This window comes from the organism of the source record quoted next, unplaced genomic scaffold (assembly GCF_019419815.1).
Source record: "Pyrus x bretschneideri cultivar Hongxiangsu unplaced genomic scaffold, Pyrus_bretschneideri_v1 Contig5, whole genome shotgun sequence".
NCBI lineage: Eukaryota > Viridiplantae > Streptophyta > Magnoliopsida > Rosales > Rosaceae > Pyrus > Pyrus x bretschneideri.
In genome coordinates this window covers 690,333-707,260 of record NW_025999787.1, presented here as the reverse complement: position 1 = coordinate 707,260, position 16,928 = coordinate 690,333, and the positions used below count along the sequence as shown (strand labels likewise).

Here is a 16,928-nt window from a genome sequence, read left to right as displayed (position 1 = left end):
ATTTCTTTTTGGGCTTCACCTAAAGCATGAATGGTTGTAATGATGTCTGGCATGTCGTATTCATCCAGGTTCTCCTGACTTTCCTGGTGCGAACCTTCACGTTGAGACTCGTTGAATCGAGAAGCAACCTCGCATGCAACTAATGCGTTGCCACTCATGGTAATGTTTCTTCTGGATCTGGGCCTTCCTAGTTGCATGATTTGGGCCTTCCTAAGGTGATAGTAAGGCTTCTAATGGTTGAGATGTTTGATGGAAGGCTGTGGGAATTTCTAAGGTTACGTGGATGGTAATGCCTGAGACTTGAAGTATGCTTCTGGACTAAATGGAACTCTATGGGCTTCTTCCTGGATGGTTCCCTCTCACTAAGTTTTCTCTATTTCTCTCTCTATGTTCATCTGAATCTTCTCCATGTTCTTCATGATAGGAGCATATTTATGCTACTTAGCTATGTTGTTTCCTTGCATTTAGTTAGTTAATTACTATTTATTATAGTCTTTTAAGCTATTTTCGTATGTTTTTAGGTCCTAATGGCAAAAGGAGCAAAAAAGTGCATTTGGAGCCATTTGGATTAGTTTTGGGCATGGATTGGATAGCTTAACTATAGAGCAAAGTGGATGGACGAAATTGAAGTCAAGAGAGGCTAGGAAATGCTATAAATCTGGAGAAAGAAAATCAAATACAAAGAAGATAAGGAAAGAGCAGCAAGAAATAAGGAACATTATCCAACCTTATCTTATCCTATCCTAACCAACCTTATCCTATCCTATCTTATCTTATCCAAATCAGTTTGTGCCTTAATTCTAGCTATTTAGAAGGGATTCGTTATACATTTAAACACATAATTTAGATTCTAGAAGCCTTATCCATTTGTGTGCCGCATAATGCCATTCCTTAGAGGTTTAGGAGTTATAATTCCTATCCTACACCTAAGCCGTGTGTTATTATGATTTGGAGTCAGAAATATGCTCTAAAACATCCTTTCTAGAAGCCCTATACTTGATCCTAATTGAATGCCGCAGGTTCTTAACCTTTTCCCTCTTGGTTTTTACCAAACCCTAGTCCTTTTCCCATTGGATTGTGCAATCCTTTTCCTTCAGAAATTGTGCAAAAACCTAGCCTATAAATTCAAGCTTATGCCGCACCATTCATACCATCCACTCACTCATTCATTCATTCATACATTAAGCCATCAAACATCATAATTCACACCACATCACCCTAGTCCCGCAAGCAAGGAAGGAAGGAGAAGAAGACTTGTGCAATCTGCCATCCAAGGGAGTGCCGTGCATGCCATTGGAGTGTGGAGTGTTTCTAGGTGTATTCTATCCTTAGTTTTAGTTCAATGTTTATATTAATTTGGTTTTCAATTATGATGAACATGTGGAACTAATTTCTTTTTAGTTAGAGGTGAATTCGAAGCCATGATTATATGTTTTATATGAATTGATTATATCCAGTTATTGTTTCTTAAGTCTTGAATGTGATTTGCTTATCTAAGTTATTAAAACTTGTTTATGTGTGTTGGTTGAGGGTCGACACTTAATTTGCATGCATGAATTTGATGCTAGAGTATAAGGGAGTTTCACGTAATAGTTATTCACTTATATTCACAAGTAGTGGAGGTTGCTAGTCACAATCGTGTTAAGTGAATCCTTGGTATGAGTCTCATGCGTTTCATAGTGATGAATGTCTTGTCAATGCTTATGATTTTCATAGAACGTGACAACTTTTGATATGTATCTTTATTATGTGTTTCATATAGGGAACTTGAGAAAGATAATTTGGTTGCGATGAGTATTCCATCTAATTCAATGAAATAAGGAAAATCTGATGGTTGATTGTGCGATGCAATTAACTTGGGGCGTTGTCATTCATAGTCTAAATAAATAATAACTGGAAATTGGTTTATATGCATATGTCATGTGTGGAGAAGGACCCTCTAACTAGCCTTTCACCCATTTAAATTCACCAAATTCGTTTTTACAAAGTGTTTTATGCAAAGTTTCTGTTTTAAAGTTTTAATTTCGTCAAAAACAATCCCCCTTTCATTTAGTCTTGTTATTTGAGTCAAAATCTGTTTTCTTGTAGTCTTTTGAGTCAAGTTAAGTTTTATTTTCGTCAAAATCACTTGTTAGGTCTAAAATTGAGTCTTTTTTATTGTTTGTTGTTGTTTTAAGTGTTTTAAGTTAGTTTTGAGTCTATAGAGTCTAGTTTTGTGTTTTTGAGTCTCAATTGTGTTGATTAGCATCCCTAGTTAATCCTCGGTCTAGAACGATCCCTACTTGCATATATACTACAATTGTCACAAATAGGGTTTAATTTGTGTGTCAAGTTAATTTTCACATCACTTCATGCATTCCCCCTTTTATGTAAGCGAAGGGTTCTTCTCTAGGTTTCAAGGGAATATCCTTTTGTGGCTTGGTTTTCCCTTCCTTTCTCCCTAGCTACGGTCTTCCCCTCATTTCTCCTTAGCTATCCTATCATTTCCATTTTGGTGTAAACTGGTTGCACTGTTGAGACCTACAAATTGCTACTTCCCAAGGCGCACCTTTCCCAGGGCGGCCTTCCGCACACGCTAATTCTGGTAGCGCACCTCAGGACTATCGCGCGTTGATTGATTGTTTGTGCATGTTGGGAAGGGAAAGCTAGCGTTAAATGCCTGACTTGTTGGGCTTAACATACATTTAATGCAAGAATCTAGTTTAGTTCTATCTAAGGGAGTTGGCTTGCTAGGGCAAAAGGTAAACTAGGCTAATTCTCTCTCAATGGTGCCTACGTGAAATAGAAATGGTATGTGCTTCGATCTTTGGGCTTCCAAATAGCCCAAAGTCTTCCGTGATCCCAATTCCACGTTGGCCCGATAACCTTCTGTAACCATCCACATCACAATCCACTTGGCAAGCCCCAAATATGTAACTTGGGCTTAGCATGACAGTGATTAGCATGAGGAAGCATGGCATGATGAATAGGTATGAGCATGGTGTGAGTGTCCAACTTAATCACCGTGGCATGGCATGTTTATAAATATATTCCTCGTCGATCCTGTGGCTTGGCATGTATTTGGGCTTGAATGTAGGCTTTGCATGACAATTGGGCGTTGAGACTTGGTTGGATTGGTGTATGAAATTTTTGAGCCCCATCACATGTAAAAGCAATAAAAAGAATCATCAACAATCTAGTAGGGTCATATAAAGGAATCTTCTTGAGTTCTAGTTTGATTTATATTTAAATTTGATGCTCAGTCACTTTGTTGTGGAAATCTTTTGGTCCATGATTTGGTCAGAAATGTCTACATCTCGTGCCATATCTCATCCCACTAAGAAGGATAAAGTGGCAAGTTAAATTAGTAGAGAACCATGGCACATTTGCCTTCAACCAGAAATTTTTTTGTTATTGAAGGCAAGTGGGATCAATATTTTGGCCCTTGCACGTCATGTTGGCACTTGGCACTATATGCCACTGAATGAAATTACAAAAAGTTTCTTTGGCTGAAACAATACCATGTTAAATGCATCAAAGAATAAGCACGTGATCCTCTACCACAATGGTGAAGATGAGTGTTATCGTTGTATTACGGCATGAATTTTAACCTTGTCTGCTCTCTAATATAACATCTAATATAGAAAATCTATCTTTTGATAGAAAAAATAAAAATAAAGAGGAAGAATAAGAAGCACTAAAGAATAAAATTTGAGAAAAAGCTTAACTGTATAATTCATGTGTCGATGTTTAATTAGATGTATATGCTCATATGTGTGTTGCATTGGTAAATTGATAGAATATTCAACAAAAATAGACGATATGGTTAATGTGTGGTGGTAAAGTTTAGAGACAATACAAATTAATTTCTAGAATTGAGGTATCAAAATGAGGAATGAAGTCAAATTTCACAAATTATCTGTGATAAAAACCCTTCCTATTTCATAAAAAATTGGTATTATAACCATCGCATTGCAGTAAAAACCAATCATGTGTTAGCGTTAGCAAAAAATTTGAAGCATCTAACACACCCAACTTAACCCAACTATACACAATTGTTATTCACCTACAGTCCAAAATCAATATTAATAAATATAGTGAGTTTCAGTTGAAGAATGTCTCAAATACCTTCATGGGGCTCACTGTACATTATATTTCAACGACCCAATCTTTTATCTTTTTGGTATTTTTTTAAAAACTATTGTTGAGGCCCATAAATGTTAGGAGCAAACCCAACCAAGTCTTGAAGCCTAATTGCCTCAAAAGCCCCAAGTCAAGCCCAAACACATGTAAAGGTACAAGATCAAAGAAGCAATATATTCATGACCATGCCATGCTACAATAATTAAGCCAGACATTTAAATATATCACGTCATGCCCCCATGCCTATTTGTCACACTAAAATAAGCCCAAGTCACATGCTCGGGGCTTGTCAAGTGAATTATGGTGTGGATGGTTACAAGAGTTTATTGGGCCTATGTGGAGTCAAGATTGTGGAGGACTTTGGGTTGCTTAGGGGCCCAAGGATCCAAGCACATAACCCTTGTAGCCCACATAGGCAAACATTGAGAAAGAACAGACTTAGTTTACCCATTTCCCTAGCAAGCTAACCAATTCACTTAGTAAAGAACCAAGTCCTAACTCTAAGCCCACGTGAAACCCCAGCAAAGTAGGCATTTAATGAAAAGAGACACTGACTTTCCCTTCCTAGCTCATGCAGAAGTTCAACGCACGAAAGCTATGAGGCGCACTATCAAAAGTGGCGCATGTGGAAAGCTGACTTGAGAAAGCAGCGCCTTGGAAAGGAGGCATGATGTAGGTTTCACAGGTTGGCAGAACCTAGCCATCTTGCACAAAAATAGAGGGTACCAGAAGAACTAGGGAGAAATGGGAGAAAGAAACAAGCAATAACTAGAGATTCCTTTGGAAGAGAATCATTCAACTACAAATATAGGTCAACAACTTTAGAGAAAGGATCCCAACATAACACAGAGAGCCAAAGAAACCCAAAAGGCATCACTCTGCAACCTCAGTATTTTCCATAATATTCCTCTTTATTCCAGCCAGCAAAAGCCCTATTACCACCCTAGGAAACCTAGATTATCTAATAGAGAACACCACACAACCATCTTATTTCTCTCTCTTTCATGCAAAACTGATGAACCTCTAGCTTCCACACCACGCTTCTCTTGATCAAGCCATTATTTGCTTAATCATGTTAATCTTCGAGTTATTGATCTAACTGAGATATTTTCTAAAACGAGCTAACTCTTTCGAGATATTCCGAGACTCGATACAAAATAGAACCAATGGAGATAAGAGGACGCTTTCAAAGCTTAAGTCCACCTAGACCTAAAAGTCCCCCAACAATTATCTCTAGTAAAAATCGACCAAATCAGAAATTATATGACCATTGGACTTAATAGTAGATATTTTACTTCTTCTTCTTTTTTTTTTTTTTTTTGAAACATCCTTTACTTTCTTCACCACAATTGAATGCCACAATGATTTTGGATTGTCTATTTTTGCTAAAAATTGAATTGAAATAAAAAGTCTTCAGGTCATTGGAAAAGTTGCGAAGTGCATATCACAAAGTGTCTCTCAAATCCTCAATAGAAAAATAGTTAATAAACAAGGGTTTCTTTTAGACCTCATAATTTCTTATATGACCTGTTAACCCAACCTAAAATGACACGAAAATAACGGTTTTCGGGTTAACATGTCGACTAATCGGATAACATGTTAAGAACGGGTTCTTAACATGTTATCCGATTAGTCGACATGTTAAACCGAAAACCGTTATCTCTCAAATCCTCAATAGAAAAATAGTTAATAAACAAGGGTTTCTTTTAGACCTCATAATTTCTTATATGACCTGTTAACTCGACCTAAAATGACACGAAAATAATGGTTTTCGTGTTAACTTGTAGACTAATTAGATAACATGTTAAGAACCCGTTCTTAATAGGTTTACTCACAGGTAACCCCTTTCAACCCGTTAAGAAAAAAGTTAGCTTGATAATTTTAAACTACTAAAAATAATCTAACTAAAATAACCATAGGGTTTAATCGCACATAAAAATACCAAAGCAATTTCAAAGTACCAAAGCACATTAAAAAATTCATAATAATTAATTTACAAGGGTGAAAAATGTGAAAAAAAAAAAAAAAAAAAGGATGCAATCCCTCGTGATTGTATCCTTTACACTCTGACGATGGGCACATCACCGTTTGGACTTCTAAAACCCTACAAAGCCTCGTGAATAGTGTTTTTAGGGGGAGTTCAAAATAAACAAAATTTCATAATAATTAATGTACAAGTGTGAAAAGAAATATGCAAACGCTCATGATCACATCCTCTACACTTTGATGATGGGTACATCGTCATTTAGATTTTTAAAACCCTACAATCCGTTGTGAGTAGTGTTTTTAGGGGGAGTTCAAAATAAATAAAAATTCATAATAATTAATGTACAAGTGTGAAAAATATACAAACACTCATGATTGCTTCCTCTATGTTTAGACGTGGTTACATTGTTGTTTAGATTTTTGAAACCTTTCAAACCCTCATGAATAGTTTTTTTGTTTAAGTGCAGAATTAATACAAATTCATAATAATTAATGTAGAAGTGTGAAAAATGTAAAAAAAAAAAAAAATATATATATATATACACACACACACATATATATACAGTCACTTGTGGTGACAAGCTTTACAACTTCCATGAAGAGACCAACTTCGAAATTCGACACCATAATTCATAAACCGTAGATTTATATTCACCATCGATTGTACTTTACGCTCCATTCTTTTCACAGGATTTCATTTTAAAAAATTTCTCTTTTGAAAACATGATATTTTAGCCAATGCTAAAAAATGAACGGTTTGGATCGTTGATATCACATTCTGATGTTTACGATTAACTAAAATATGAGTCAATGCTATCTAGTTTCTAGAGACCTTTTAAACTCCGACCAATATGATCACTAACTATAAAATTTAAAAAGTGATATCATGTTTTTATAAAAGAAAATTTGAAAAAAAAAAAAACGAAATTCGGTGATAAGAATAGAGCATAAACGTAAACGACAAGCAACAATCAAATATCAAATTTAAATCTATGGATTATAGGATTATGGTGGCGAATTTCGGAGTTAACCTCTTTACAAAAGTTGTAGAGCTTGTCATTAGGAATGTTTGCATATTTTTTTTTTTTTTACACCACTACATTTTTCATTTGATTATTTATTGATTTAGAACATATTTTCTTTAACAGGTAATAAGTCAAATCATATTACCCATCAATATATGGATCATATTTTCTTTCAACAAGATAATTCCCTAGAACAGCCCTAGACATTGTGCCTAATCTTCTCATGTCACAAATACCTCTGGAGTTTATTTTTTTTAACAAGATAATTTATTTGACAATCATATACTAATATGATTTTCTAATATTTTGCAATGTTGTAAACTTATGCATCTCAACATCTTTGGCATGTACCCAACAAAATGAGACAAATAAAGTGAACAAGTCATAAATCTTATAGAACATAATAATTCGCTCGAACCGCTATAATGAGAACTTCAAGTGAACCAAAAATAGTGAAACAAAATCAGACCGGGGATTCACATATTTCCCATTTGCGTATAACGTCTCTTGACCATATAAATTAACAACTGGAACTATTAAGCGTCTTAATCTTCATTTATAGATTAACCTATATAAAAAATCATTTCAATCGGAGTTTATTTAGTCATTCATATGAATAGAACAAATCGATGGTGTGGGTATCATGTAAAATATACATGATGAACCGTCCATTTATTTGATATGTTTAAATGAATTTATGATCTCCATTTGAAATGAATTTTTTTAGAGGTGACATTCAATTGAAGATTATAAGAGATTGAACGGTTCCGATTGTTGAATACTTGAATTTGTATGATCAAAATACATTTTTCGCAAATTGGAGATGTGCATCCCCATTTGAGGGATGTAAGTATTATCTATAAATGATTTTCCGTAGTTAGGCTAAAAGGGCACCCAGTGAAGTTTAGGAGGTTAAATGTAAAAAAATAGTTCGAGTGGTAATTGCACAAAACTAAAAAATTTTAGAACCAAATTAAGTGCTATACATTTGTGTTAATATAGATAATCATTCTTATTTAATCACAACTCATCTGCTAGAACATATATAAATATATACACTATTGTGGAGGCAAGGTTTCAGTAGAGCGTTCTACATATTAAATCTTATCCCTCCTTGGCTGAAACAGAAGACTTGAACAATATGTCGAAAAGAACATATCAAACAAGAGAGGATACTGCAAGAAAGCGAACAGAGCAACTGGGACAAATGCAAATATGAATATAAGATCTGGAACCCATCTTAATCCATAATGGCATGATAAATAGAAGGCTGTGCTGAAAGTTACCATCATGGATGTTATTGACACGAAGAGTGATGAGAGTCCGACCATCAACTTCAACGGTAAAGATTTGAGAAAATAGTTTTCAGCATACCGCGACGTGAGGATGTACAAGAACATGAGGATTGCAGTTGAGGAGGAAAAGAGCGCTACTCCATCAGATATGGCGAATATTAAAAATGCCGCCTCTTTTATGAAATTCGGTGTTCCTTTATTATCATCTATACCTCCCGGAATGCTAAATGCGGCTGAAAACACGACAGTGGCGATAAGAGTTGAAACTAGCATGCATGAATTTGTAGTGTCCTTCATCCATGATTCTCCCTTGCGCAATAGATCCTCATGCTCGCTAGTGAATAATTCCCGAGGTGTTTTACCTTGCTTATTTTTCATATCTATAAAGGGAGGTTGCACAATCTTCTCAACTTCCTGCCACATCAATGATCGATAATGAAATTAAAGAAGCAAGGAATTTCCAGGCGAGATAGACTAAGGTTGATTATAAGATGAACTTTAATGATACCTCAAACCATACTAATTCTCGCTGCATCTGAAGAGCTGCTCCGGACACAAGATTGAGTTGGTCTTGAGGTGCCAATTTTGCAGCTAGATGTAGAATGTTGTTATTCTCATCATCAGTAAATGTTGCTATGATATCTTTGATGGAGCCTGTCTCATGCAATAGATTGAAGATATTTGCATGACGATGCAAGACTGCAGTATGGAATATGGTCCGATTGTTGTCATCATATTCCAATAGTAATTCCGGATAAGAGTCAATAAGCACAGATAAGAACTCATAATTTCCTAATTTCGCTGCGTCGAATACTAATTCTGAAGGCTCTCTTATCAAATGCATGACTTCGTCGTCGTCATGTCTCAACATTTCTTTCCAAAGGCATTGGACTAGCTTCAAGGCTTGAGTTTGCTTCACATTTCTTTTGTAAGAAACCCTCATGCATGGGAGTACTTTAACTGTAAATTAAAAGGATTACAACATAAACAAAATGGTTTATAGTCACAAGAATAGGAAAATTTCATGCTAATGTAGGGTGATGAAATACGAAAGTTTGTTTTTATATAACTAATCAGATTTTGATATCATAACTTTAGAAATTTTAACTCACATGTTTTGATAAGTCTACTGCACATTCCTGGAGTACTTTGGTCGCCAAATTCTGAAGACTTTCGAGCTAAGACATGCAAGGCTGTTTCATTGTCGTCTTTACGAGCCATGGCTAATGTTCTATCATCTTGTAGCAACTTCATGGCTAAATCTGCACAATTTTACAAAGATTAAAAGAAGAGGAGGGGTTGGAAAGAGAACTCAAACAATTTTTATAAGAATAGTAGTCAAGAAATAAAGATGTGCTTAATGTTTAACAAGTTCCAAGTATCTACCATAAAGACCATGATCGATAGAACAGAAAAATAGAACAATGCGGCCCATTTCATCCAGCATTCCAAATGTTTGGGGGTATAAATACCACGCCATTTCAGACTGTCCAAACAAAGCAGCCATATAGAGTGGTGTCATTCCTTGACCACCGGGGATTGTCGGCAATAACTTATTTTTTCCTATCAAAATCTTGGCAATTTCTACCGTTCCAGTTGCAGCGGCAAAGCTCAGTGCCGTATTTCCTTTAATATCTTGAAGTGCCAAGTCTTCTTCATCCATCATCTGGACTAGTTCCGCCACAATCTGATTATTGTTCTTTGCTCCTGCTGCAACGTGAAGAACAGTTTCCCTTCCGCTTGTTATGCTAGCAGTTAAGAGTGCCGGATTGATATTTAAGATGCCTTTGGCGGTTTCCCAATTGCCTTCCATTGCAGCCTTGTAAAGGGGCATACACAAGTTCAAGTATACCTCTCCTGTGATGGATGCAAGGGATGAAATTAGACTAAGCATATGGTTAATTTATGAACGTAGAATATACATGTGTACACAAATATTCTCTCGTAGAAGAATTTCATACCAGCTATTTGACATTAGATTGATCCTTGTCTGAATATGATTCTTGTCTAAATAGATGAATTGTCTATTATTTTGCATCATTTAGTCGTTCATATGCATCAAAGAAATAAAGGAAAACTAACGAAAAGTCCAAGAAAACTTTAGTTTTAATAAATAAAATAAATAAAAAAAAAAGACAAATAAAGATGTAGTGAATAGTACCAGGAAAATGTAAAAATGTGGTTTTTCGTTAAAAGTGAACAGTACTAAAAGTGTTTCGTTAAAACTCTCAAGAAATAAGCGGTTCATTAGAGGATATTACTTGTTATAAAAAAAAAATTTGGTTTGTTCAATACATATGCATGGCAGAACGGACTCCAATTTGGCCAAATTTATTGACTTTTTAGTAAACTTCATTCTAACCCTTGAAAAATATCATATTGAGATTAAAATCTTAATTAAGATTAAAAACTAATTTCAGTCCCTTTAGTCACTGTAAATGTCAGCATACATTTAATCACCTCATATATTAATGATATTTTGATGTTTTATTTCTCTTTTTCTTCCTAATTTTAATTTCGTTCATCATAATATTTTGTTGTAGACATTTAGGTAAACTAATTTATTTATATTATTTAGACATTAATTTATATAATATATTTTGCTATATTGATTTCGAAACAGACATTTAGATAAATTGATTCAATATAATACATTTTGATACAGACATTTAGGTAAATTAATTCATTATAATATATTTTGGTACCTACATTTCTATACAAATATTTAGGTAAATCAATTCATTTTAATATTTCAGTACACTTATGTATTCTCATATTTTTCTTATGTGTAACTAATTTTATTTTATTTTTCTTTTGAATATTTTCTCATTTAGGTTCATTTTTAATGACATGATGGGAGGAAGTTAATCAAAATAAATGAATTAAAATGTGTATTTTTTTGTCAAAGAATTAAAATGTGCATATTAACAAAGATAATATTTTAATGATAATAAAGTAAACAATTATGATTATGACATTTGTATACTTTTCAAAATGAGATTCATGTTATTTAGACTCAATCAACGTGCAAAATGTGGAAAGAACTCACTAGAAAAAATAAAGGAAAATTAATCAAAAGGGCTTGAAAACTTTGAGTTTTAACGACGACAAAATAAAGGGTAAAGTAAATGGTATCTGTGACATCCCACATCGCCCAGGAGAGTGATCCTTATATGTATATTCTCATCCCTACCTAGCACGAGGCCTTTTGGGAGCTCACTGGCTTCGGGTTCCGTAGGAACTCTGAAGTTAATCGAGAAGGGGGCTAGAGCAATCCCATGATGGGTGACCCACTGGGAAGTTGCTCGTGAGTTCCCAAAAACAAAACCGTGAGGGAATGGTAAACCCAAAGCGGACAATATCATGCTACGGTGGTGGAGCGGGCCCGGGAAGTGGTCCCGCCCGGGCCGGGATGTGACAATTTGGTATCAGAGCCTAACCCTGGCCGCGTGTGTGCCGACGAGGACGTCGGGCCCCTAAGGGGGGTGGATTGTGACATCCCACATCACCCAGGGGAGTGATCCTTACATGTATATTCTCATCCCTACCTAGTACGAGGCCTTTTGGGAGCTCACTGGTTTCGGGTTCCGTGGGAACTCCGAAGTTAAGCGAGAAGGGGGCTAGAGCAATCCCATGATGGGTGACCCACTGGGAAGTTGCCCGTGAGTTCCCAAAAACAAAACCGTGAGGGAATGGTAAGCCCAAAGCGGACAATATCGTGCTACGGTGGTGGAGCGGGCCCGGGAAGTGGTCCCGCCCGGGCCGGGATGTGACAGTATCAGGTTTGACTTTTTAGTGTAAAAATATGGTTTTTTTATTAAAGTGAACAGTACCACAGGCTTTTCGTTAAAACTCCCAAAAAATAATCTACATAAGCATCGTGCTGACTTTGGTAGGACTATTTTATCCTTGAAATTCAATTTTAAAACATTTTTATTGTACCATTAAGCCCACCCTAGTGTCTTATTTTCACACCCACTATAAAATGATACCTTTAGTGACAAATTTATCCTAGTATAAAATGACCTTTAAAGACCTAAATACCAACCAATCATGTCTTGCCACACAATTATTAGTTATATTGATTCTTTTTAAACAAATTATTAGTTATACTGATAAAAAAATTAAAATATCATAAATAAGAAAAAGAAAAAAATATCATGAACCCCACAAGCTTTCCTAAGGAAGGAAGTTTAGAAATTAAACTTATCAGGAAGAGGGTAAATTCGGACTTGACTAACCAAAGCCTCGAGGCTCGCAATAAAGCGCATGTTGTGGAAGGTGTGATCGAGCTTTACCAGAGAGTAGAGCAAGTTAGTCTTCAAGACTATTCCAAAACACCATATTACATTAGGGGACTCACAAATCCGACACTCGTTGAACTCTGATCGTGTTTGGTGTTTTGGAACAATTTGGATACCTACCATATAATGAATTTGGAGGAATTTGATGTTAGGGAAAGCCAGTGCAGCACCAAACTATGAGTGAAGATCTTCCAATTTAATCACACTCTCTCTTGTGTTGTCTAAATTCAAATTGGAAATGATAGAAATTGGGTACTAGAGTGGTTTTCAAGACGCAGTGGTGCTGCGATAGTTGGCAATAGAGGAGGGGCGCTTGGTGTTGGGGATTTAGGGAGTCGTTAGTGACGATTCTGCAAATTTTCTAAGGAAAGGGCTATTGTTGATGATATTTGGAGTTCTCGGGTATTTTCATTTAGTGATAATTTTTTTTAAATTTGTAATAATTTTTTTATAGACAAAAAATAATTAAAAAAGTAATATGTAGGGTTATTTTGGAAACAATAGTGGGTAGGACAAGAGTTTATGCATTTTTTTACTTTTTATGGTGGGTGCAAATATAAGATGGGTGGGGAAATAAGATATTGAGGTGGGCATATTACCACTCTTTTATTGTTAATTTGAATTTCAAACCTTAAAAGGTAAAAATGAAGAACACATATACATTCTTGAAATTATCTTATTTATAGGAACGATATTTGTATTGCCTTGTTAATAGACATATAAATTATATTAAGTGGATTTACGTAATTTTATTATACGTTGTATAAAAGACGCTAGGATGCTTGACGGGGGCCTAACCATATTAAGCGGATTTAAGTAATTTTATTATACGTCATATAAATAAGTGTATGTTTATACTTTAAAAATACATAATTGTATTGAGATACATAAATTGAAAATAGAATGACATAGATTATAGAGTATTAGAACATATTGAAAACATGAAGAACAAACATATAATGAGTGTACATCTAAGTATTCAACAAGTCTCTTATAATTTATTAAAAATAAATAAAATTAAAAATGAAAGTTATCTATTTAATGCCCACGTGAGAGTCGTAGCCGAGGCGGATGCCTAGGCAGGTCTAGGACCTTTCTTAATTTTCAAATGCCTAGGGATTAATCAGGTGGTAGCCAACCACCTAGTGCCTAGACGGGATTTAAGCGGTGCTAGGCGGGAATACAATATCAAAATGATTAAAACATGTATGAATGAAAAGTTTTAAGATTATGTTACCGACAGTACGAAGAAAACTAACAATTACCGAAAAAAATAAAATACTTCTCTTTGCTAGGTAAATTGCTACGACACTTGGACCTTTAACAAGGTAAATATATAAAATGCACCATAAACTTTGTAGGAGAAGGAGAAATGCTATGAAATTCATACAATTTTAGAGGTGAAAAACATGAAATTTTGATATGGAAGAAGGAGAAAATAAAAAATTTGAATTTTTGTAGGAGAAAAGTTATTGATTGTGTGTTATCAAGAATAAATAAAAACTTTAGAATCAGGATAAGGAATATCGTATTTGCTTCGGTAGATATGCTCTTCAAGCGCTTGAACTCGCTTGGATCACATCTAGACAAATAGAAGTAGGGCAGCGAGCAATGACACAAAATGCATGCCGCCATGGAAAAATATGGGTACGCATATTTCCAGAAAAACCTGTTATAGTAAGACCTGCAGAAACACGTATGGGTTTGGAAATTTCCAATTGAAAAAAAATCCATTTCTAAATCAATATATTTTTTGACTCTATTTAGTATATTCTATTTAGAAATAGGGAAATTCATAATAAAAATAATACAAAAATAATATAAATAAAATAATTAGTCTATCTATAAGAAAGAGGATATCATATGAAAAATGTAACCGATTCTTTCCTTTCCTTGGGTTATTGGCCATCCGCCGGGAGTTTCGGGTTTAATACCGATATTTTAGCAACAAATCCAATAAATCTAAGCGTAGTGCTTGGTGTGTTGATTTTTTTTAAGCCATTAACTACACATTAATTGAGAAAAAAATGGTTTAAATTGATGGTCTTCATAACATTACTCTTCGAAAAAAAATGGGTTACTCATAAAATATGCTTATGATATTGGGTTTATTCCAACTTTTCATACAATCATACTTTTGATCTTCGTACTTTCATGCAATAGTCACCTCATATTCATATATAGCATATAACTTCACCTAGCTCTGTATTATTAATTGATATTAATTCAAGTTATTTCCTAATTATTTCCACGCTAGTTGTGTTTCTTTTTCCCAATTACTCATTTTGCAGACTCTTTTGCCACTTTAATTAACCTTTACACACATGCAAATACAACGCATATATGGAGACTAAATATCAATTATAATCATATGGTACGTGTATATATGCATGTGATGTGCATGAAAGAGAGATGTCGTACGTACTATTGGTATTTTCTAGTAGATGACAAGAAGGATGCCTCGGTTGAATCGGCGTAGAAGCCTCAATGCCGCTGATTACATTCCCAGCAGCCGGAACGCCATTTACTGCCGTCATTTGGATCCCAGCTGGGGCAGGTACAAATTGTGCTTGTGGACTAGACATTTTTCCCTATGAACTTGTGGAATATATATATAAACATCTCCACCGAAAAATCTGAATTGCCAACTAACTTATACGGTAAGGGAATTATTATTGGCACTCCAAATTTTTTATTCTACACTCCTCACAAGTATATTTTTCTTTCATAGTATAGAAAGTTTGAAATGTAAAATAAGATTTTTGGAGTGCTAATAACAATTCTCTATTGTAATATACTAATATGTTTATGAAGCATAACGAGAGAAACAATTCATTCACATTTACATAGTGACTAACGGTGGAAAAGTAAATTAAACTTACCATCACATGGAGTGACAATTTAAAATTTATTTACAAAAGCAAGCAAAAGACAAGCAAATTTGGTTGGTTCCTTTTACGTCACTCACCTACGTTAGGCTGACGAACTACCAAAATGTTTATTGCATGAAAAAGCCATACGCCCGGCACTAAAAACATATGTGGAACCGTGGGGATCAATTTTTTTTTTTAATTGTTTATTCGCTAAAATCCTTTAATAATTGAGCAGTTAAAAATGGAGTAAGTCAATGATCGCTGTATATTTTACATGTATAACAAAAATAAAAGATAAATAACTCAATTTCAGCTTAATCTGTTAATCAATGTTTAATTTTAGAAAAATGTTTTTTCAATCTCTTTGTAGTCTTTTCATTTTCCTTCTTCCTCCACTAATTTGTTCCAGAACCGCTGGTCAACCCTAATTACTTTTCTTACAACTTAGTGAACTTACAACAATACATGGCATGGGGAATCTTTTATGCTTCTAATTGATTAAATCATGTGTACGAACAAGATTGACGAGTAAAAAGAAGAATTAAATATATATCCAAGTAATATGGTCATTAAAAAGAAGAATTAAATATATATTCAAGTAATATGGTCATTGGACAAGGTACTCGATTCCAAATAATGTGAAGCTAATGAGTGTGTGAAAATTATGTAAACGGAGATGGAGATCTAACATACTTGCATGGTAAGTTTTGTTTAATGAAGACCGTTAATTTTGATAAGCGAAATCATGATATATAAAATATTACTTACAGAGATTTTCAGTCGCCAAGTGGAGCTAATTATACAGAAGCACTGCTACTCGACTCTGGAATTTAGTTTAGTCGAAAATGGAGAGAGAAAGAAGTCAATGTACTGTACTGAGCTAATTACGGTTTCTGGGGCTTAGATCGAGGAAACTTCATGAAGAATGATATATATAGGGTTTTAAAAGTGTTTGAAGCCGAACAAGGTAGTTACAGTATCTCTCTCTCTCTCTCTCTCTCTCTTCTCTCTCTCTCTTCTCTCTCTCCACTCTTTTGTGCCTTATCTTTTGTGGGGAAATTAACTTTTAAGACATGGGTCATTCAACCGAGAAGGAAACTTTCAAAACTTAATGTGTGGTTGTTTTCACTCCATGGATGGCGTTATTTTATTGTTAAAATGTCGATGTTAATTATCGTGTTGTGAATACGACCAGGGGAGGGCCGTGGAAAAAGTCGTCTTGGACGACCAACGACTAGTAAAACAATGGACCCAATAAGGCGGTGGTTTCAGGTGCGGGAGGAGCCTGCCAAAATGATTAGAAGACAGAAGATGGCATAGTAT

The 16,928-nt window shown here is 34.8% G+C and overlaps 1 protein-coding gene across 2 annotated transcripts; it reads right to left on the bottom strand.

Annotated features, from left to right (window-relative positions):
• Positions 1-8,075: 8,075 nt before the first annotated feature.
• Positions 8,076-16,648, bottom strand: LOC103966403 (ankyrin repeat-containing protein ITN1-like). Of its 2 annotated transcripts, none has more exons than XM_048568917.1 (6): positions 16,374-16,648; positions 15,158-15,330; positions 9,815-10,285; positions 9,541-9,690; positions 8,937-9,388; positions 8,076-8,842 (listed from the first exon to the last, which is right to left on the bottom strand). In XM_048568917.1, exons 2-6 carry the CDS (start codon positions 15,315-15,317, stop codon positions 8,231-8,233), a joined length of 1,845 nt encoding a protein of 614 aa, XP_048424874.1. In that variant the 5' UTR covers positions 15,318-15,330; positions 16,374-16,648; the 3' UTR covers positions 8,076-8,230. The 2 variants fall into 2 exon arrangements, with proteins under 2 accessions (XP_048424874.1, XP_018507696.2); XM_018652180.2 differs by having other exon boundaries at positions 15,158-15,323.
• Positions 16,649-16,928: the final 280 nt, after the last annotated feature.